The sequence below is a fragment of the Stegastes partitus genome, unplaced genomic scaffold, assembly GCF_000690725.1.
Source record: "Stegastes partitus isolate 25-593 unplaced genomic scaffold, Stegastes_partitus-1.0.2 Scaffold1963, whole genome shotgun sequence".
Lineage (NCBI taxonomy): Eukaryota > Metazoa > Chordata > Actinopteri > Pomacentridae > Stegastes > Stegastes partitus.
Window position 1 is genome coordinate 70,102 of NW_007579694.1, and position 24,462 is coordinate 94,563.

The following is a 24,462-nucleotide window of genomic DNA, read 5'->3' on the forward strand; positions in this document are numbered from 1 at the left end:
TAAAATGATTTGTATAAAAGTAAAAAAAAGGATGCATAAATTATGTGTCTAAAAGAAATACTGTGGCTTACAGTGATTCAGGATAATTCATTGCACATGATGCATTTCATTGCACTGTAAAAATGATTTATGATAAATAACTCATTTAATTGGTGCTTAACCATCATATTTGGTTATATATTCCATGTTAAAATTTGAGAAGAGAATTTAATGAAGTCTAATGAAAGAACTGTGAAAGAACTATATGATCCTATAACCTTACACTTCTCGTGTAGGTTGGTTTTTTGTTTGGATAGTCTGCACTATCCAAAGTTGTGGATGTGGATGCAGATGTGGATGGCGAGCCCAGCCCAGCGTTCCCGAGGGTACTCGAGTATGCAGTGTGACCAGCCATACGATCAGCCCAAAGGACAAAAATAAAACAAATAAAACAAAAATTAGTCTGGGACAGTAAAGTTGATCATATATCAGCTCCTCATGACCAAGGGTTTATTGCACCAACAGTCCCTGTCCTCTGTGCCAGGGCTCCAGACTGTGACCAATTTTTGAAAATATTCGAGTTTAAAATTTTCAAATGGTTGCAGTTTTGCGAGTTAATCATGAAGCTGTTTTGCTGTTGCTCTAACTGACATGGGCAGCTACTATGTTGGCTATAATGGAGAAAAGTAGTCATTTTATAACTTCAGTGGCTCTGTTTGGCTCTGTTAGTCTGTCTCTGTCTGATGCATAAAAGAAGCTGTTTAAATGCTTTATGTTTCAAAGATAAAGATAAAGGCAGCTGGTGGAGAAAGACAGCTCCTTGTTCATCTTGGACTATTCTGACATAAGAATGCATTATTTCACTCTTTTCAAAGTAATTTCGGTCACACACCTGTCTGAGCACACCTCAGCACCAATCAGCAGCTGGCCTTGACAGCGAGGCGCTCAGGGAACTTCAGTACATGTAGTGTCCATCAATAAGCCGATGTTAGGCAAGTGAGGTGTTTTGCTTGTGACGTAGTTGGAGTGCTACCAGTGAAACAGTAAGTCTGGAGCCCTGCTCCATGCCATCTTCGTCCAATTGCAGATTATGCCTTGTGATAGTTAGAATAGCTGGTTCAGATGGCACAGTGGTACATGGCTACCACTGTCACCTCACAGCTTGAAAGTCTGTAGGCCTTTCTGCGTAGAGTTTGCATGTTCTCCCTGTGCCCACATGGGTTTTTACAAAGTGCTTCGGGTTCCTCCCACAGTCCAAAGAGGTGCTGAAGGTTAATTAGTGATTCTAAATTGTACATAGGTGTGAATGTGAGTGCACCTTGTTGCCTGTCTCTATGTTGACCCTGGGATGAACTGGTTCCCATCCTGGGTGTACGTTGCCTTCACCCAGGTCAGCTTAGATAGGCTTCAGCTGCCCCTCAACCCTACAGAAGATAAAGTACAGGAAATGGATGAATGGATGACTCAGATGCTCAGTTTAGGAAAGTGAACTTCATAGATGCTTCTTTTAAGGCTTCCATACACTCCCAGTGGCATCCATTTGAAGTTTAATGAAAACATAAGCCACATTTTGTTTGCAGTCAGACTGACTTTGGTTGTGTAGTGACAAAAAAAACACACACAAAAAACTGGTGTGTCTTCTCATTATACTCAATGAGAAGCTAACCATATAATAATATTTCATACTATAGTTAAATATAATAATATGTATAGAATAGTAGTTAATTTCAGAGGTTAACCTGATTACTTTATGGGGATAAGACCCTATTGCATCGATATCTATGAGCTATTGCATCACATTTAGATACATTTCCAATACAGAGCTTAATTTCCACATTTAGTAATACCTTGGCATCTTAACTATAATAAACTAGGTAGGTTTATGTCCATAATTGATAACACCATAGGATCGTAGCCTTTCCAAATATTATGGTCAGGTAAAGTAGGATATGTGTTTAAGAAGATTAAACAATTACTTTTACTATGGAAATTCAAACCATAATAACTCAATAAGGACTCAAATACAATACTTACACTTGTTAGGTAGTTCGTACTTCCAATCACATTTCTTTACTGGAGATCACTTTGGCACACCAGCACCTGTTTAAAATAGGTTACACAAAATGGTTACTGTTATGCTGTGTTAAATAATATTGTTTTTTGTTTCTTCGTTTTTTTTAGCTAACGTTGCCTTTGAATCACTGTAGTAATGGTGTATATACATCATTTCTAAGTTCAGCGACTTGACTTTATCTCTGCATACAGCATGTGAGTACCCGCCCCAGGACAAGGTAGATCTATTTAGAGAAGTTTGCAGACGCTATATCATATAAATCTATGATGACGTATGCGCATATGGTCTCTGCTAGGGCACCTTAACCATCTTGGATCATTTCTCAGCCAAAGGTCATGCTGCTTGCATGAATTCAAATGAAATTCAACACACTTGTTGCTACACATAGGCTAATTTCATTGAAGTCTATTTCCTTTCAAGGTGACTCACCTAATCTGCTCCCTTTACTAGTGCAGGTTTGGGAGTTTGTGATCTCAGAAACTGTCTGTGTCATGCTTGCTGAGATTGTTCCAGAGCATCACTTGAGCAGAGTCACCACCAAACACAAATGCATGTCATTCCAAAATAAATGGTTAAATCTGACAGTGTCCAGTCTGAACTGCAGAGTCATCAGAGAATTTCTTCAAATGACACGACTGGGAATTGCACCAGACGTCTGAGGTGTCAAGTGTAAAGATGAAAGGTGAGAGTACAGTCCTCTGTAGTGTTTCTGTGCTGCTGAGACACATCTAATCAGACACATATCCACTCAGTCTTCCACACTGAGGTCTGTCTGCCAGGTAGCCAATAATCCAGGAGGTTGTGAAATTGTCTACCTGCATTTGCTGGAGCTTCTTTCGAAGCAGCATTACCTGGGCTGTGTTAAAGGCACTGGAGAAATCAAAGAACAGGATCCTGACAGTGCTGCCTGTCTTGTTCAGGAGAGAGTGGGTTTGCTGATGCAGGCAGATGATGGCATCCTCAACGCCAACCTTATAGTGTAAGGCAGTGGGTCCGAAAGGGTGGCCACTTGAGGTCAGAGATGGGCCAAAACTAGTCTCTCCAGGACATTCATGATGTGAGATGTTAAGACAATTAGTCTGTAATTGGGCGATAGAGAAGACTCCTTTGAAACCAGAACAATACAGGATGTCTTTAGCAGTACTGGAACCTTCTCAGGCATAGGTTGAAGAGGTGCTGTGGAATCTCTCATAGCTGGTCTGCACAGGCCTTCAGGACCCTGGGCCTGGTAACATCCGGACATGTAGCTTTGTTCTATCTCTCCAGCTGCCTCCTCACCTGGCAACTGGAAACAGACAAGCAGGTGGGGGAAGTGGGGGGGCTTTGTGTTTCCTGATGTTGAAGGAGGCGTTTATGTCCATGGTTGAGGTCAAAGGGTGTTGGGAATGAACAGTATAAAGGCGAATTCATGTTGTCCATGTACAGGTGATTTGTCATACACCCAAATCAAAGGTCTGCAAGGTTCTGTGCAGACACCTCGGCAAATGTCTACATGTAGCCCAGGAAAGCCAGTGGTACTGAAAACAAATGAGGAGGGGCTGTAAGAGGACAATCTTCCATCATCCACACTTCTATAATTCATCATTGAAAGAGCTGTAACTGATGTAATCGCTGCCCATCTTTGGTGTGACTTTTATTTGTACATGCTTTCCATCAACAAAGCCCAAACACAGTGGAAAGTCCTAATTTCTTCAGAAACCCTGTGCTAAGCCCACCCACTGTGCTCAACACACCTCAGGAGCCATCACATTAACGCGGTGCTATAGAGTAAATGGTATGTAGCTGCTTTGTCCTCACGTGTCTGTCCACAAGTATATGTGTCTGGTTGGGTGTCGTTTGTATTTTGTAATTATATTTATATAATTCTGATTTAAATTTCGATTCCTGCCATAGGATATTAATTGCTTTTGCTTTTATTGCTATAGTACATTTTCCTGATTATACTGACATCCTTTAGGTAACGTTTTCAAAAAGTGTGATATCAGTTCTTTCGCTTGAGTAATCAATCAGAGTATTTTCTCCGTCGCTGCCCATCTCTGACTGTCAAGGTGAACACTGTTTGCCTATATTATGCTGAATTAACAGTCTGACTGCAAATCTCCTTAAAGGAAAGTGGTGATTAGTGGCGTTGTTGTGTTAAGTGCATCTCAGCTCATGTGTGAGAGAAGCAGCAGCATGTTGCTGCAGTCACAGTAAAGTGTTGCTCGACGGGGCAGTAAAGTTATTTCAGTCAGCCGTAATGAGCCTTGATAAGCAGAGTAGTTGCTGAAAGTCTGTGTGTTGTGTTTGCTGTCAAGGAAGAGAAATAGTCTGTTCGTGTCATGTTACTACGGTGTCTTCCTGCATTCCTCACAGCAGAGTTTGTGAAACCACAGATAAATGTTAGCAGCAGAAACACAGAGCGAGATAAGGAGGATCCACGTGGACCTACAGAATGTCTGTACTACAAGCGTGCCAACTGTGCATGTGCCAGAAAAACAAGTGGTCCTTAAAACAAGTGTTTGGTCCGACTACGAGGTGATTCTCGGCCATCCACACCTTTTTATAATTTATCATTGCCGGAGTTGTATTTGAAGTAGTAGTTGCCAAACTTTGGAGGTGCTTTGATTTGTTCATGCTTTCTATCGATGGTGCCAAACGCAGTGAGAAAGTCTAAATTCTCCAGCAATCCCGTGCTATACCTACCCACAGTGCACAACACACCTCAGGAGAAGTCATTAACACAGTGCAATAGCTCAGTCTGTCAGTTGCCGTGTGGGTTTTTCTGCATTCGAAATGATGGGCGATGCGACTGTCCATGCAGACCGGCATGGTCCTATTGTAGCTCGTCTGCTGATCGTCCCGCACACACATACACAGAAAGCATTAATTGGTACATTTGTCCCCCTTTCAAAGCCCACATTTGTCAATGCAAACTCACAGTCTGATGTGCGGCCTACATAAATGCTTCTTTGCAGTGACATGTCCAGCACCATTGCACCTTCCGTTGTTCACAACTCTGCAATCTGTCCGCCTTTCTTCTTACTGCTCTTACTGCAACCTCTGTCCAGCTAGCTACAGAGAATTTTTTTTTGCCTCAGTGAAACGCATAATGTTGCATTCACAATATTTCTGCGGTATCCTTGTCAGGGATCTAAGTTGGTCTGTCTTATTTACCAGGGACCTCATAATCTGTACAACAATCAGTGAAAGAAATGTTTGTATTTGCTCCTACTATTGTGAATTTCTCCACTGTGAGATAAATAAAGGCATATCTTATCTTATCTTATCCTCCTCGTTTTTCGTATCAGCACTGACCCTGTATCCTCAAAAAAACTCACCTGGGATTTGAGGTCTACATAGTGCTAGTGCCTGGTTAAGGTATAAAAAAAAGTACTTCTCCATCCATTTGCATGATGACCTGCTACAACAAAAGTTACAAGTGCCAGGAAAATGAGAAGCAGTCTGTTCAGCCACAAAGTGACAATTTCAGTCTGCAAAGTTCTAAAACTAAAAGTTTAACACAAGAAAAATGGTTTAACAATTCAATAAACTGAAGACACTGACTCGAGCTTCTGCTGCCTCTCGCGTAGCACCATTTCATAGAAATACATAAATATTAAGCAGGGAAATATTTACTATTATATTGTAAATGTATAAGTAATACCAGTAACTATTTTGTACCTGTTTACAGAGATATCGGACAAACAGAATTGTCATATCTCGTTCAGTCTCAGCCAAAAGTCACTTTTACTAATCAATAATTCAGTTTGACTTCAATGGAAGTAACATGCTGACGTGGGAGTCCCAGCACTTTATCTCACGGCTGCACTGCAGAGATGTTTGTCCTAGACAACATCAAGGTAAACACAGATCAAAAAGAGATCCTTGGCCTACATTTATTGCTTGGTAGAAAGCCAAGACTTGGTCTCTGGAGTCAGGGCTTCTGATGCTGTAAACAGTTGGTGGCCCCAGCTTACTTTACTAATAATGCCATCTGAAAAACATACGTTATATTCATTCATGTGATTAATGCTCTTAAGCAAGGTTTCCAAGCCGACTAACTGAGTACACCTATTCAGAGCAGGTTTAAATGTTTCCATTTTGGTTCGCTTTTATTTGTCGTGAATTACAAGTACAATGCTCAAACAACGGTGTAGGTCTTCTACTTAAGAACTGGATTTTAAGCTTTTTGTTGGACACTTGTGAACTGAGAGCAAACGGAAATTCTACCAGACATGCAACAACATGCAACAGAATAGCTGTCTGAGTGAATGCGTGCTGGACGGTGGATTATTGTTTCTGGGGTTTTTCCAATTCATTTCAAGTTTGTACTGAACAACTGAAAATCCCCGGGCTATGGGATTACAATGCCACATTTTCCACAGTTTTTGAATGAGGTTGGAAGTAGGTTTGTGAAGTTTATGTTGTGGTGACGACTGGAAGACTAAAAGGATGCCTGTACTGCAGTGTCTCTTGTCACCGTATCATTGTGGACAAAACTGAAAGACAATGTTACCATGTGGGCGGCATGTTGTAAAGTGTGACCTGAAGTTTTAGAACTTCTATTTGACCCTCCTACGGAAATATGACCAACAATGGATTTTTGTTGTTGTTGTTTTTTACCCTGAACATTTGAATGACTGCCGCCACTACAGATTTACTCCCTCTATTGAAATTTGGATTAATTCTACTTGAAACAGCGCCTTAAGGTTTAAAACTTTAATTCTTCTTTTCATTCATTTCAATGCATTCTGGTTTTCTTTTCATTTGTATTTCATTGATTATCCAGTGGTGTAGCTCCAATACTTTTTCCCTGAACATGCCTTAAGTGTGCTTCCTGTTGTCCTTTGTGTCAGAGCAGCTCTAAGACTGCTTTGAACCCTTGACCAACTATGTAGAGGGAGAAAAAAAGAAGCTAAACAACCAAGCACATTTTCAAAATTTCATAAAAGGCTTAACCCTGCACTGCTTTAACTACTCAGTGGTTACCCCACCCAAATGCATCCTAACCAGACGGGTTTTGAAGGGTTTCAGCGGCGATGAGTAGCCTTGACATTTTAAGGAGGAACTGAAGGACAAATGTCGGCTGATTCTGGGAGACAAAGAGCACCAGCTGAAAAGTCCTGCTCTACTAGAAACGGCTCGGTGAGAATGACCACTGTGTCAGAATGACAGAAGGCTACCTCCCACACTGAGTCATCTTCTCTCAGCTTGTAACGGTTAAAATTGTCAGATAAAGGAGCTTTAAAAAAAAAAAAAAACTCCATGAAGGCCACTTTTTAAGAAAAGTTGAGATCAGTTCTCAACCTCATGAGAAAAACAACTCTCAGATCGCCTGTAATGATCAGTGTCAAAACCAAATTACACCGAGGACACAGCACAAGCAGAGAATAGCCGATTTCCAAAGATGTCATTATTGAGGCAATGCAGGATTAAAGTTTGTATGTTAAATCGTATCATTGGCTTTGAAATAAAGCAATCTAAGACAAATGTTTTTATCACATGCAGCTGTAGAAAATAGGGTTTTAGTATGCTGCAAAAAAAAAGCAGCATGCTGCATGTAGAAGAAAGCAATGCCTTTATGACACTTAAAAACAAGCAGAAATAATGCAGAGTAGTTTAAATCATTCATTGTGATGTGTTGTGTTTGTCCATTGATCACATCACAGCTCGTAGCTCATGTAGTAGCATCCACATGGACCAGATGTGTTCACGGTAAAATGCAGGCTATTCACTTTTAAATACAAAGACGACTTTCTGCCTTCACTGAGGCGCCGAAGAAGGCCAGTCTTCCATCTCATCAGCACTTTGGAATATAACAAAATATTATAAAAACTATAAATTCATAAACATTCAGTTTCATATTTGAAAAGAATCCAGGGGGTACAAGGTTTTGTTCATAATTGACGGCCACAGGAGACCCACATTAATGTACAGGGGAAATTAAACTATGGAGACAAACTATATATACATATTGATTTCATATTTATTTTTTTATCAAGTGCTTTCTTTGTTTTGTGTGCCAGCAGCAGGCTTTAATTTTGATTATGTAATGCACCTGTTTTGGAAATAAAAACACTGCCAAACCTAATAAACAGTATGACTCAATTTGTTAAATAACAAACGTGCCAAGTACTAAGACAATCTGTTTTTCACAGACCAACAATGTCAGATGGGTGGGTAAAATGCAGATTGTTAGACTGTTAATCACTGATTCATTATCATGTCTGAAGTGTTAGGAGCTCAGTCTTGGTAAGTTCAAATATGTTTCACGCACTGGTGTGCATTTGGAGGCATAAAGACAGAGCTCTAGTCAAATACCTAAACACTGTAAAGCTCTTTAAATGAATTTTTTTTGGTAATGTTGGCCTTCACTGAGGGATGAGTTAAGAGGCTCGTGTTAGCGGTTGTGTGGGTGTAAACTGTGTCACCGACATCCAGAAAATCACAGCATCAACAGGCGAGCAACAGGATTCACTACCTCTGATGCTGCTACCTGTGAAATACCCATCCAGGTGATATAACCAGCTCACTCAAACTAGACAAAAGCCAATTATTAGATTCAGAAATTGTTTGAAGCAGAAAACAAAACTTTATGGAGAATGTAGGATGACACACATTTAAGGACTGCGATATTCTGTAGTTTTGGGGTGATGAAATTTTACCTTTTTCCATTTAACTTCATGATAAGATAGCATTGTTTTTTTCCAAACCTTTTCAGGCCCTTTAATCCACACATCACAAACTGTTTTCTTCTTCTTCTCGGTCATTTAAAAAAAACAAAAAAAAGGTCAAGATCCAAATATTTAAATTTCAAACATCCAAGTGAAGTACAAACATTTGAGCCTCCCTGCGATATTGTTCGATAGCATCACAGATACAGTTGAAACTGGAAGTTTATGTATAAAAAGACATTAAACCTTTTTTTTTTTCCCCTCACTGACACTAAATTACACTAAAGTTTTTCTCTTTTAGGTCAGTCAGGATTGCCAAATTTTGCTTAATGCCAGAATAATGAGAGAGAGAGTGAATTTGTTTGAGAACTTTTTATTACGTTCTTCAAAGTCAGAAGTTTACATACACTAAGATTACCATGCCTACAAACTATTTAGGAAAGCCCAGATGATGATGTCATGGATAGGTTAATTGACATTTGAGTTAATTGGAGACACACCTGTGGATGTGTTTTAAGGCACACCTCAAACACGTTGCTTCCTTTTGTGACAACATGGAAAATCTAAAGAAACCAGCCAAGATGCCAGGAAGAGAATCATGGACCTCCACAAGTCTGGTTTGCAGATGCCTGAAGATTCCACATTCATCTGTTCAAACAATTATATGCGAGTATAAACACCATGGGAATGTCCAGCCATCATAGCGCTCGGGAAGGAGATGGATTCTGTGTCCCAGAGATGAAGTGTTTTGGTGCAAAATCTGCGTATCAACCCCAGAACAAAAGCAAAAGACCTTGTGAAGATGCTGCTGAAGCTGGTTAGAGAGTCATTATCTACACTGAAACCAGTCCTGTATCGACATGGGCTGAAAGGCTACTCAGAGAGGAAGAAATCATTGCTCCCAAAGCAACATAAAAAAAAAAGCCAGATTAAAGTTTGCAAATGCACACAGGGACAAAGACCTTAATTTTTGGAGAAAATGTGCTGTGGTGAGATGAAACTAAAACTGAACTGTTTGGCCATAATGACCATCGTTGCATTTGGAGGAAAAAGGAGGAAACTTGTAAGCCTGAGAACACCATCCCAACTGTGAAGTACGGGGGTGGTAGCATCATGTTGTGGGGGTGTTTTGCTGCAGGAGGGACCGGTGCGCTTCACAAAATAGATGGCAAATATTAAAGCAACATCTCAAGACATCAGCCAGGAAGTTAAAGCTTGGGTACAAATGGGTCTTCCGAATGGACAATGACCCTAAGCATACCACCAAATTAGTTACAAAGAGGCTTCAGGACAACAAAGTCAGTGTTGTGGAGTGGTCATCACAAAGCCCTGATCTCAATCCTGGAGAAAATCTGTGGGCAGAGCTGAAAAGACGTGTGGAGCAAGGCGGTTTAAAAACCTGACTCAGTTCCACCAGTTCTGTCAGGAGGGATGGGCCAGAATTCATCAGACTATTGTGAGAAGCTTGTGTAAGGAAACCCAAAACATTTGACCCAAGTCACACAGTCTAAATACTACCAATACTAAGGAAATGTATGGAAACTTCTGACTTTGAAGAAAGTCGTAAAACATTCTCTCTTTCATTATTCTGGCGTTTAGCAAATAGAAATAATTTTGGGAATCCTAACTGACCTAAAACAGGAAAACTTTAGTCTGATTCAATGTCAGACAGTGGAAAAAGAAAAAAAAGGTTTTATGTCTTTTTATACAGTGTATGTAAACTTCTGGTTTCAACTGTATATCAATAATGGTGTGTGTTTTATCCGATAGGCACTTATGTGTTGTGTTTTTTTATTTTTTTTCTAGAGCATAATGCAGAAAAAGATGGGGTAATTAAGGAATCAGATAGTTTGTGCAACAGAGCGGCTCCCACTGTGTTTATAAAACAGGGTCTGCAGCACATGTAGCAGAGAACAGGTCACAGCTGAGCAGAATGATAGCTTGATAGCTAGTTTATGAAAACAAAATTGCTGAATAGTGTGTGACCCAAGTCCAAGTACAAATCTAAGATACAGCCTGTCAATATATTGATATTGTAATTTTTTTTACTCCCTAAAAAATTGGTATGCAACCTCACAAACTGAGTAAAATGTTCTGAGATTAATGTAGAAGTATTCAGGGTGAATCAGGATTGCAAAGGAATTCCCATTTTGTTACATTTGTGCATTAATGAACAGTGAAATTTCCAAACTTTCATCTTAGCTCTCACTGGTAAATCCTGCTTTTTAAAAAAAACAAACAAAAAAAACCCCTCAACCCTAACCCAAGTCCCCTCAAAAATAAAATGTATGGTCTTTTCACATATTAATTTGGAGTTAAAATGACTGATCATCACATTTGCACTCAGTCTGTGTGCTTCTTGTGAGAAGCCTGCATGTCTCGTGCTTTTATTAACAGGTTTTAGAATCTTAACGGACTCTGAAGAGCCCATAAAAACACAATAAAATAATATATAACTTGCTGAGGCAACATCTAGGTCAACCGATTAACAACAGCGCAAGAAAAAAAAGGAGCAGTCTTTTCATTTTTATTTTACAAGACATAAATAGGGAACACTGTGACTGTGCTTCGGGGAAACCGGCGTATAAATCAGCGGCGAGTTGATTTAAAATAAGAAAAATAAAAAGTGATCCTGCTGTAAAACATAGTGTGAGCTTTGCTTTGTGGCTGAAGTTTGCTATTAAATTCCACAAATGAATCACTCAGCGTCTTGTTTGTGTGTCTCTGGGGGAAAGTGCGATGTTAGTTGGACACAAAGCCTGAACCCTTTTCCTGAATTAGTCAAACCGGAGCGGAGCGCCTCTGACTCGCAGTTTAGGAGGAGTTTGTGACTCCTGTTGCTCTCCTAGGACCTTTACCGAAACGCTTTTTTCACTACGTGAGAGTTGCGCTGAGCAGTAGCTGACAATTACTGGGACCTGTGGAGACTGTACTCGTGCAAAGTCCGGTCTCCTGTCCAAGTAAACACTTTCTGGGAAATGAGCCAAACTAACCGACAGTTATCCTGTAGCAGAAATTGGCCAGGGGGTAAGAAAATAAAGACAGACGACGGTGTGAGCGCTCCCACTATGGCGCTACAAACTGAGGAAAGTCAGGTTTATTTCTCCAAAAATCCAACTGGAAGTGGAGCCGAGAGGCTTGCGGATAATGCGGTCGCTTACGGATCCGGACGCATTAATCCGCAAACCTGTGACATGGAGAAACAGTGTTGTCAAACAGCTGCTGCCCCTCAGGAGGAGTTGTTGAGCGCAGACGGCCGTGTGGGCGACAGTCGCTCCTTTTCTGCCTGCGCCACAATCTCAGAGACAGCCAGGGAGCTCTGCAAAGCCGTGTCCGTGTCGCTGGGTCTGGCCATGGAGCCCGGTGACACCAGCGACGTGGATTCCGCTCTCCAGCCGTGCGCCAGCGCCGACCAAATGCGCGGAGAGTATTTATTCGGAGTGGAAACGGCGCCTCTGAGCTGCCCCAGAGCCCAGGCTGAGTTCACTTGTCCCGACCGAGACGAGCGGCCCCTGCATGGCCAGAAGCAGCTGGTGAAAATGTACAAAAGTTCCGAGACCGCTGCGCCTTTCCACCACCTCGCCTCCACTCGGACATCTGCGCAAAACTTCCCCCTGTGCGAGGCTGATGACATAACTTCAAAAGAGATAGATCATCTGGACACAACTCGCGCTGCCTCTTGCCCTTATGCCCCAAACGCGCCAGACAACTTGGCACACTTCGGCCATGCGGCTGCGGAGAGGCCGTGCCAAGCCTACAACCCGCCCGACAAAGCGAGAGACTTCGGGGATGCTGCGGAGGACAAGTGCAGCGGCTACCAGCTGGAGCAGTACGGCGTCAAAGTCAAGTGTGAGGATGGTGACTGTGCGGGGCCGTTGTGGGGCAGCAACTACACCTTCAATGAGAGGTACAACTCACAGTTTTGGGGTGCGAGGCAGTGTGTGAGTGCGCACGGCACAGGCGCGAACCCAGCGTTCGTATGTAATCCATACGAACGCAGCGTCATGCGTCCTGACCAGTGGTACCCAGGCGGGATGCTGAGGCCGTCTTATCCCAACTCCAACTACATGAAAAGTGCAGTCGGCGAGTGGCTGGATGTCGCCTACAACGACAACAGGTGAGCTATTATATGATGGTAACTACATTTATCCTAAATCACTTTTTAAATTTTTTTTTTTTAAGTAAAATAATACCCAGGAAACCCAAAATAGTGAGTTTGTTCTCACTTCTAGAAGAAATATAAAATGAGAAAATACAACATGAGCCTAATTAAAAGTGTAGAACTTAAATCTGACACAGCTTGACCTTAATGTGGCCTCAGACATAAGTGTTGAAGGTCCGTCATCTTCCAAAGAGCTGTTTCTGGCCACATGCAGCAAGACTGACAATCCAAAAAGCAAACATAACAACAAAATGAACATCAACACAAGAATACACACATTAAATCTTTGCATGCTTGTTGTTTCTGTGCTGCAGACGGTTGTTTGTCCCCTTGATTATTTTTTGTAGTAGCACCGGACACATTCACTGTATTAATCATAACATTTCTTATTTTTCCCCAATAAAAAGCCAAATGGCAAACTGAAGGAGTCATTTAAAAAATATCACATTTTCCCTGCATACAAGACAAAATGTGTATTTCAATTCTTTACCAGGCTACTTTCTAAACATCAGACAGAGATTGTAGTGCATTTTCAAAAATAAAAAATAAAATAAAATGTAGGAATACATTTGGCTGATTCATATCTTTGGCATTTCAGATGCTAATGCAACCCAGAGTTAAGTATTTTTTATTTATTTATTTCAAATCCTTAAATCATTTATGAATGTCAAGACTGAAAAGAAAAGAACAAAGGAACACATGCCAGTTTGTTGCTGCTATATAAACTTATAAAACTCTCATCATTGTGTTGGTTTTGTCTTCCATTTTGTTTGTTTTGCATCCAGCAGCAAACAAAACAAATGATTTTGTTAAGGATTTGCTTATGATCACAATATTTGAATAGATAATGTGTGATTCTATTATTCAATAAATTATTCTGCAAGACAATGAATGAAAAACCTATGAGTGAAAATTATTATTTGTCTTCTAATAATAACCAGAGTTTTAATTCCAAGATGGAATGAAACTACAGCAAAGAGGAAGTGAGTCTAAATAGTTCTGAAAGTTTTGTTTTTTGTGATGTAATGATTTGTAAGTGATCCCAAAGATTTCATGGTTTTTCATTTTTTGTGTCTGTTGGTTTCTTGAAATGACTTCACACAATTTAACTTGTGTCTGGCCGCGAGGGGACACGGCGTGAACATGTTGACTGACAGCTGTGGTTATCGTGCGTACATCAGGCGAAGCTTTTCTCTAACTACCTGTGAGATTACTGAAGTGAATGATTGAGGGCACTGCCTGGCACCGGTGTCTCTGGCTGTAAGAGTTCAGTACACTTAGAACCTGCATAACTGCGTATGAGCTGTATAGTGGGCTGCTTTTACAGTGATTTGCCTTTTATTGAATATTTTGACTGTCAGGAGAAAACACTGGAACAACCGATCGGTGACAGATAGCTCCAGCCTGACCTCAGACTGGAGTTCAGCGAGCTTATGTGATGTGTACTTTAGACTACTGGGTCAATAGGATGTCCCCAAGACATTGCTCAAGTCCAGAAACCTGTTCCAAGAATCAGGTTTTACTAGATGCACCTAGAATATCATTATAATTGAGCAATTATGTGTATTTAAATGTAATACAGCTGTTTTCATGGTGTGTTGTTTTTCAGTCAGTGATAGCTCATCTCTAAAACGGAGCACTGTGCTGCGTTATCCTGCAGTAAAGACAGCCACGTGTTTGAAGGGGAAATGAATGGAACCTGTTTGGATGTTAAAAAAATAATAATAAATAAATAAATAAATAAATGGACACAATGGAAAAAAAAAAGTTAAAATATATCAACAACACAACCCCACTGTAAACACACTGAGTCTTTGTTTAGCAATTGCAGGAATGATCTGCAGCTAATTTATCACAAGCTGATCTCGGCTCAACTGTTTTCTGTTACTAAACTGCATTGTGGCTGCTCCCGAGTTAACTGAAAGAATCTGTGACTGTGTTGTTCACAGAGGAAAAAAACAAATGTGGCTCAGGAGACTGACACATGCAGTCAAGTGTTGCAGTTTGATCTCATGTAAGCATGTTGAACACCTGTGTGGTTCACTTTGCTTTTAAAGATGCGTGTATTCTGCATGTTTTTGGCCCTGCGTGGCAGTTAACTGGCACAGCTGACCGAGGAGCCACAGCAGGACAGTTGAACTCAAAATAAATGCAGATGGGTCTGCAAAACTGGTCTGTCCACTTTAGGCCTGCTTTGCCTTCAGGATGAAACCATGTTAACTGTGTTTTCTGTCCCCCATAGTTAAAAAAAAAAAAAACATTAAACATAGTTTAACATTAGCCAGTGATGATGTTTATCTTTAGCAATCGACCAGATCTGAAGAAATTTATGAGGACTGTACCAAAGAGCGAAAAGTGGCTCGAATCTGGACTTTGTTTCATCTGTGTGTGTGTGTGAAGCAAATATGCGGACATGCAAAAAAAGTAGTCGGTGATTTTATTGGTACGCTTACAGTACTCCGGATCTGTCCGCAATCAGACCAGAAATGCATCGTGCTTGACCCTCTACGTCAAGGAGAAAGTGCATGCAGTGACCTCACAGTGCATGAGTGAAAACAGATGTTTACTAAGCTGTTTAGTCCAAGCATACAGTCCTGTATACACAACATGAGAGAGATATATTTCAATCAAACAAGCTGAAGCAGGTTTGTGCAAAAAAAAAAAAAAATGCAGGTCACTGAAATGCAGCTGGTCAGCAAACGTGGAATTGGCTCACGCAGCGTCATAGAAAATATCGTGAATGCAACACAGCACACTAAACACACAGAGGTGGGAGTAGTCCTAATAATCTCCTGCATGAATCAAACAGGACTGTGAATGGACAGGGGCTTTAATGAGATTTTTTTTCTTGGCTTTATAGCTAGAAAACACCAGAAGACTCCAGACTATTTTTTTTTTTTTTCTTTTAAATTCAAAAATTGTCCAGATGTTTGGCACAAGGTGGTTCAGTAGCAGTGTGATGTGGATCGGGTCAGTGGACATATTTGTTTCTTGTGCAAGTCATGTATTTATATTTTTTGCTGTAAAATAAATCCTGTTTTTAAAAAAAAACCAAAACCTGAATAGGATCACACCTTTTATCAAAACTCTTTACACAAATCAGCTGCTGTGCCACACAATAATCAGTATTCAAGCCTGTGTGTCAAAAAAAAAAAGTCATTTAACAACACAATGTGAAAAGTAAGAATGAATGTCTGTATTTTTAAACTCTGCCTGAGAATCGGTTCATTAGATAACATCCAAACTATATTTAGTCTGACACCGTCTATAACTGAAAAGCTGCTTGCTTGTAAATGGAGAAACTTTCTGATCACAGGATGGTTTCGTCTCAAACACTCCACACTAAAGCGCCACGCTTAGCGAGCTGTTATCGGGCACCGTGTAACCGGGAATGAAACCACAACAACACACACTGAAAGTTACAATTTCTAGTTGGAAATCTTGCGTGTTTGTATGTTTTTCATTTTTCGCTGTTTGGAACAAGTTACTTTTATGAGACTTCCTGATTAAATATCGACTCCCATTTTGATTAACGTCTTCTAAAGATAGGTGCCTATGTTTTGTTGCGGTGTGCCACATCCTCTCACAAAAACTGTTGTTGATGATTCCCAAATACTTAAAGATAACACTGTGCACCTTTACGTTCTACACAATGAGTCACAAACGGTGCGCTCCCTTGGGCTTCATCATTCAACGATAATTAACTGAGTCGCCTCGTAAAAAGAAACGACAGGTCGTTAAAAAAAAACTTGTTTTACGACCTTTGTTTTGTCAATGTGGCCTGTAAACATGTCTAGCAATCTCGCTTTCAAATGCAAGATTTATTGAGGTGTGCGTCAGCCTAGATAACTATTATAATGTGTTTACGTCTGGCGAGGGGCTGCAGCCATAAGTTGTGAAGGGGTCAGTGTGTACAGTTAGCTATACTGTTACTGTGTCTGTTACAGTGGAGGCTGTTAGCAGGTGTCATGTGGCCTCAGAATGCTGGCATAAGGATCCGGGCGTGCACAGGGGCTGCATGAGATTTTTCTGTTGCTTTTTATCACCTCGATTCTCATTGTTTAAGCTTCCCTTCTCGTTTCTCACAGCCTGTCTGGACTTTAGACAAAAAATTCACATCAAATTTAAAACTGTGAACACCGGAAGTTTTACCTAAAATGAGAAACGGCTGCTTCTCATAAGAAAGCTCACTGAATTAAAGTAAAACAGCCTCCTTATAGAGTCGTACGGAGGAGGAAATCGCTCCGGACGCAGTGGAGGCTCTTCGCTTCGGCTTCATCCTTGTCTCTTTTACTCCAAACCTTGATATCTTAAGTTGCGCGTCACCGGGGCAGCGTTATGTCTGAGTCTTCTCCAATCTCTCTGTGTTCAAGGCTAGCAGCTAAACCCAACCTACCCCACCCTCCCTTCACTCCCCCTCTGGCCTCAGAGCCGGCGCTTCAGTCTTTCCCACACCATCATCAAGTCATCACACTCTGCCCTCCTTAAATAACCCACAGAGACACTTAAGCACGTCTCAGGAGAATGAATAGTAACCACTTTGTTGGTGGGACAGTTCAGATGTATGAGCACAAGGTTAGACTTCATTCGTCCCCATTTCGCTTTTACAAGATAATAAGATAATAATACAAAATGTTAAAAACAAGGTAAAATGTGTAATGAATAATAAAATACTGTGTGAGGGTATATCAGAGCTAAAGCAAATGTCAGTCACCAATGAGTGCCTGCATGGTTACTGTTAAATGCTTCATACAAGTCGTGTTTTGTATGTTTGACAGCAGGTTCGAGGCCGGCAGAGAGCACGTGTTCCCCATGGAGTTCTTCTTCCCCCCACAGAGGACGTGTCTGATCTGTTCCGACGAGGCATCTGGCTGCCATTACGGCGCACTCACCTGCGGCAGCTGCAAAGTTTTCTTCAAAAGAGCTGCAGAAGGTAAAGCCAAAGCGGTCCAGCTCAGGATTCTGGTGTCCGCCACTTTGAGCACCTCGCTGTCTGCTCTGTTACCACTTCATTTACAGCCTGCTTTCCTCTTTCTGCTTTTAATGATGCCAATTTTCAGCAGGTAAACCGGTTTCCTTCGGTTTTCAGTTTGAGAGATGTGTACAGTATTTTACACTTTCACTTACTTGTGCTTTCTCTGTTTCCTGTGCAGGCAAACAGAAATACCTGTGCGCTAGCAAAAATGACTGCACCATCGATAAGCTGAGGAGGAAGAATTGCCCCTCGTGCCGGCTGAAGAAGTGCTTTGAAGCTGGGATGACTCTCGGAGGTGGGATGGATTCACGTACTGAAATCTATTATTGATAGCTTTGATTAACTTGATGCTGCCATTTATGATAGCAGTACTAATCACTGACTGTTTTATTGTAAATACATGATAGCGTCAGTCACATTTCACTTCAGATAAAGGTGTGTACAGTGCAAGAGTGCATATATATCCATACTGAGTGTTTATATGTGTATATATAGGAGGAATGGAGGTCTTTTTGTTTGTTTTAACAGTGACATGTTAATATTAATGACCTACAAAAGCCATTGTAGGTTTGTTTGAAACTCCAAAACCTGCCTGTGTGGGTTGTAAAAGACGATTTTTCAGGTTCAAAATGCACGTAACTGCAGCTGTTGTTTTGGATGAGTTGGTACATTTCACTGACAAGAGGAGATGCTGAGGATGTATATATACACTCAGTATGGACTACAGTAAATACTGTGCACCACACATTAAATGAACAAAGCACACTACAGAGAAAGTAAAGTCCTAAAAGTGAAACTATTAATGGTTTCCCAAGACCAAGTACTTTATTCTCTCTACACTGCACATCTTAGCTGGCTCTCTTCAATTGCAGCATCATCACAATAGGGGATGTTACTGATAATCAAGCCCCTGACTGAGCTGCCATGCAATTTAGACCTCTTCCATTCACTTCTCCTTACTGTCACCCAGACCTGCTCGTCATATTAGGCTGTAAAGATTGACATGTAGTGGACTAATTTTAGTCTTGTGTTCAATTTTCACTCTCTTCCATTTTCTCATTCTGTTAACGGTGAAAATTGTACTGGAAGCACAAAGCTGACATGAGACATGTGAATTAAAGCAGCAGACATGCTGGTAATTTTGCCACCAGTCACTGACAAACCCATGGAGGGAAAATGTGATCTAATGCTGTGATTGTAGTAAAAAGGCACACCTTTTCTAGTTGTGGCTTAAAAGATCCTTTCACTTATGTTCTCATCATAGACATGTAATTCACTCCCGGCATTTCACTGGGAAATTTGTGGCAATAATTTGTTGAAGTGGAAGCAGAAAAATTATACATTTCGTCTTATTATCCTGGAGTTTTTTTTCTTATTCAAGCTGCTTTAAAGTCAAATCATAGAATCCTTAAAGAAAGGGAGAGTTGTAATTTGACCCCAATGATTTAGATTCATTAAATGACCAAATATCCCTGAATTATATTGCAATCACAGATCATATCAATTACATGTGTTATTTGTTTTACTCCTTCTCGTTTGGGAGGGCTGAAGAGAAGCAGTGAAATCTCTAAATGATGCTTTCGCTGTATTAGGAGTCTGCTCAAAACTGAATCCCAGTCCTAGGTCGAAGGGTTTGTTTTTTTATAATTTGAATTCCGTACTATTTCTGCAATGTTAATTACACCCGCAAATGGAGCACGGAATTTACTTTTGCCAAACCATGATAGCAGTTTTGTTGTACCACAACCTGGAGGAACTTCACTGCACATCTGCCGCCTTCGCTTCTTGTGTTGCAGTGAAACTTGCATTTCGTATCATACTGAAGATCATATCATACAAAAAGCTTTTATAGCTGCAGACTTCCTTGGACCTGACTTCCTTTTCACAATCAGCAAGGGAGAGTTGAACTTAAATTGATAATTGACACTTTTTCTTACAGTTCCTTAATGCAACTAAGGCAGTGCAGAGGTTATAGGACTATCCTGTAAAGGCCAATGCCAGATGAATCATAAAAATTACATGTGTTTGGTAATTATGTTTCATGCCTCGCTGAAATTGCTTTGAAGGAAGTTTTTTTTTTTTTTTTTTCTTTGCTGTGCATGTTAGTGGATAATTTAGTTTTGGGTGTGTACTCAAGGGATTAGCAGGCTTTATCCGCAGACAGGTAATACTAGTTACCTTAATTGCAGGGCAGAGTTCTCATATGATTGTTTGCGGATTAATTCTGTGACACAAATCTTTACACATCAAGGTAGCCACCAACACTAAATTTACTAGTTCTACATCGAGTTAAACATGTGCTGCAGAATCCGAAAATTCAGTTGGACAGAAACTCTGGCAACTTGAAAAAGTAACATGATAACAATAACATGGTAACTCAATAATGACGTCCTACTGCAGTGAGTTCTTGCCCTCTGGAGAAGTATTTAGCATTACAGCCCAGTCTTAATGAAAGTACTAGAGGTACTGCAGGTTATGATAAGGTAATATATTGTTATTGTAACCCCAAAAAGAGGTGTAAAATAGAGCAAGATGGCAAACGATGATGAGTTTCTTGATTAACCATCCATCCATTATCTATACACCGCTTAATCCTCACTAGGGTCATGGGGGGCTGGAGTCTATCCCAGCTGACTCAAGGTGAAGGCAGGGGACACCCTGGACAGGTCACCAGTCTATCACAGGGCTACACTTAGAGACAGACAACCAAGCACACTCACATTCACACCTACGGACAATTTAGAATCACCAATTAACCTCAACATGTTTTTGGACTGTGTGAGGAAGCCGGAGAACCCGGAGAGAACCCATGCTGCACGGGGAGAAGATCCCGGTGCCCCCACCGGGTCGCGAACCGGCAACCTTCTTGCTGCGAGGCAACATTGCTAACCAACTGCGCCACTGTATCTATATATAAGATGAGTGTAGCACCAACGTCTGAAATGTGACGCCAACACAGAAGTGCTCCAAGCCTGCTTTCCCTCTAATAACCAGCAGTGGGCGACTCACCTGGTCGCAATAACAAAAAAAAAAAAAAGCCAGATTGTGTAGAAGTCTATATGATGATAACTCTGCTTCTCACTTGATCTGTTAGCTCGATAAACATTTTCCAAATGTGTTTCTAATCTCAACGGCAAGTTTCCAGACTTTTTAAAAATGTAGCATAATGGTCATTTAGTAAACTATGGTCCCGCTTAGAGCAAAATAGACAATAAAGCAGGGCATATTGCAGGGCTACCTCGTGATTGACAGGACGCCATCATGTCACTCCACCAATTTGCTTGTTATGTTCAGTTTGAAAAGACCAAAATGGCGACTGCCAAATGGCAAACTTCTGGGTAGTCCACAAACAAATGTTGCTACATGAATCTTTTATGTACAGTCTACGGTCTGAATGCTAGAAAAAGCTAAAACTGCCACTTACAAGGTGTGTCAGAAAAGCTCCAAGGCTGCTGTCACAAAAAATATATTTCAAACCCAAACTACGAGTTTATGATCAACCAGGACGTCTACAAAGAGATCCTGCGGCGTTTGCTTCATTCAGTGTGCGAGAAGAGGCGAGAGTTGGACAAGTCGTGGCGGCTTCACCATGACAATGCGCCTGCTCACAATGCCCTGAGAAGAACATCGCCGTGCTGGAGCAACCTCCCTACTCACCCCACTTGGCTCCGTGGGATTTGTTTCCTCTTCCCCAAGCTCAAGGGGGTCATCAAGGGGACCCGTTTTGAAGACATCGACGACATTAAGATGGCTGTGACGACGGAGAGAAGAGAAGGCTGGGAAAGTGTGTTAGACTCCAGGGGGATTTCTTCGAAAGGGAAAACTTGTAGTTTCTAGTTTGGATTTGAAATATGTCTTTTGTGACACCAGTCCTGAAATTTTTCTGACACACCTCGTATACTGTTTATTAGAGTCCAAGGAAACATCTTATTTTGTCCAATGATGAATCAAAAGCTCAAAGAAAATCTGTTTACAGTAATACCAAATCCTTTAGGAAATATTAAAGACATGTTTCGATGCAGGAAAGAGTAATACCGTTTCTGTTACGAGGCAACATTAGTGTCATATTGTAACTACCAGCTTCCTCTGTGAAGAATTAATGTCAACCTTCAAATATTAGAATTCCTCACAGAAAAACACATACAGTAAAAAAAAAACAAAAAAAACAAGTGCATATTTTACAAAACAGGACAGTAGTTGAAGAGCCAATACGCACGGCAATGGAGCTCGGCACCAGCATGTTTTGCATTTTCAAGCTCTTACTTGTCATTTTGACAGAGAAACTACACACGTGTTGCCAAGTAAATGTTCTGGCCTTTGATGTGCAGCTTAAAGTCATTGACCTAAAGCATTCAACCACAGGATTAGAAGAAAGGATAATGGCTTGCATCCACCCTTGAAATATTGACATTTCCCCTAAAACTTTTATGTAAATGCAAATTTGACACCATCCCATTATTATCTAGAAAATTACCTAAATGTAACCCGATTCATTTGAGAACAATAATCTTCTGGTACCTTATTATCACCAAATTATGTTTAAAGTTTAGCCAATTAACCTGATATGTTCATCCACATAGTGATGTTTTTGTGGTATTATAAGAACATAAAACTAAGCTCTTACACCATTACGTGTTAATATAACCTCATTATTGTCTATTTATGGTAAAGTGGGAGTATGTTGTTGATTACTACTCGTACTTCATTCAGTATTTCCCTTCTTTTGTGAGTGTTTCTCTGGTTTTTATCTGATACTAAGTAATGGGAGGTTGTAAGCGGCAGGCGATTTTTATCAGACCTCTCGCGCTTCTTTCTCTTTGTGTCACGCCGCTCCAGCCTACCCTTCCAGAAACACAATTTACATCGGTGAAATAATGATGTAATGACATCTACAACCTGGACACCAAAGTGAGAGTAAAGTGGGATCTGCGAAATCTCACATTTACACAGAGGCATTTTCAGAGAAGGAAAAGGTGTTAAACTGACCTTTGTGTTATTTTTTTATTTTATTTTTTTATGCAATCAAGCAGCCTAAAAAGACAGATATGATAAAGATGGTGATTATAATGACAATGAGACTGGTAACAGGCTCAGAAGCAAGTGAACCAAAAATGCGAGCCCACTGAGCAGAAAATGGGCGATAAATTCCACATGTGCAATTTGATTTGAGGGAAAATGGGTTTGTAATGGATAAGTCTGCAGCTTATTCCCTGGAGGTCAGTTTTAGCTGGAAACAGAAACGAGCGCCGAAGCTCAGCCACCTGGCCAACCAGTGCCAACTCTTCATCCTGACAGTTAACAACATCCTCACTAATTGTTGCATTCCTAGACTAAATCTGCGAGTGTCACAGAGACTCTTGCATGGAATCCACCTTTTGGGCGTCTGTGTATTTATATTGGCTTCAGCTCAAGTATGGAGATGTTAAGGTTAGTTCAACCCAACCTATTTACACTGTACTCTGTAAAGATCAGATGCCTGCCTGTTTCACAGTTGAGAATCCCAGGGAAGATTTTTTAATTAACCAGTTTTGCTTGAAATATTTGTCATCGGATCAGGAGTGGAAATGTGAGACTTACAAATTATCTTATATAATCTGCAATTTTCTTTCAACCCCGCTACTTTTGAGAGAGACTTAAGTCGTGTCTAAAACTGGCAAGTCAATATTTATCAAACTGAACCGAAGAGCGAGGCTACGGTTTTAATGAGACACCCTCGACACAGAAGCAGCAAGAAGCAATCGCACGACAATTAACAGTTACTTTTTACTGTCAGTCAACACTGATAAAAATGGATTGAATGTTGCCCCATACTTCAGTTCTTGCCGTGTTTTGTCTTTCTTCATAGTACTCCTCCAGGTTTAATTGTATTTAGATATCAATTACATTATTAAGTTAATGATCTTCGTTGCCCTTTGAAAGAACTTTCTGTTCTTCGGTGCTCTCGTAAAATCATGGGTATTCTGCTGTCACTCACTCCATCACAGCTGTCAGTCTGAAATAACAGGCTGAGCTGACTGTTGACAGCTCTAATGGCTGTGGAAGAAACCAGTCAGTGATTTGAGTGTGGTGAAAAACCTGTCTGTTAAAGAGCCAACTGTATGTGGCAGCTGTTTAACAGAATATAATCTTTCTATTACGATTGCAGTACTGATTACATGGCGGTCTACTTTACCAAATCAAGGATCGTGGTCCAATTTAGTGTGTAAGTGCAGGCTGCCATATGGAGCAGCTGCTCCAGGATTTTCAGCATTTAAGGGAGAAGGAATTGCAGCTTTGTCACTGCTCGATTTGGGGATCCATTTTTAATATATTTTTTTTTTTACCATACATTATTTGTTGCTTTCAGTTTTGTCCTCTGAATCCTTACATACTTGCAGCACATGAAGAAACACAAATTTAAAGCAAATATGCACAATTTACCGAGTTGTATTATCCCAGGATATCTTGTTAGAACCCTTCAGAGGCAAAAGAGAAAAAAAAAAAATCATTTAAGCTTTCACATCACCAGTAAGGACTCGCACATGATGACGATAGGCCTTTCCATCAGATGAGGCTCATCTGCTCAGGGAGTTTTCCTTCAAATGAAATATGATTCAATATCTTCAAAGCTATTAGT

The 24,462-nt window shown here is 40.6% G+C and overlaps 1 protein-coding gene across 2 annotated transcripts in view; it reads left to right on the forward strand.

The window, feature by feature from the left end:
* The first annotated feature begins 11,321 nt into the window (after nucleotides 1–11,321).
* The window catches only part of LOC103373366 (androgen receptor-like), a 28,527-nt gene continuing 15,386 nt past the window's right edge, over nucleotides 11,322–24,462 (forward strand). The window contains exons 1-3 of one of the 2 annotated variants that reach the window (XM_008303238.1): nucleotides 11,322–12,826; nucleotides 17,650–17,804; nucleotides 18,025–18,141. In XM_008303238.1, the coding sequence (XP_008301460.1) occupies nucleotides 11,688–12,826; nucleotides 17,650–17,804; nucleotides 18,025–18,141 (1,411 nt within the window). In that variant the 5' untranslated portion in view covers nucleotides 11,322–11,687. The remainder of the gene's footprint in view (nucleotides 12,827–17,649; nucleotides 17,805–18,024; nucleotides 18,142–24,462) is intronic. The other variant, XM_008303239.1, reaches the window with a different exon arrangement.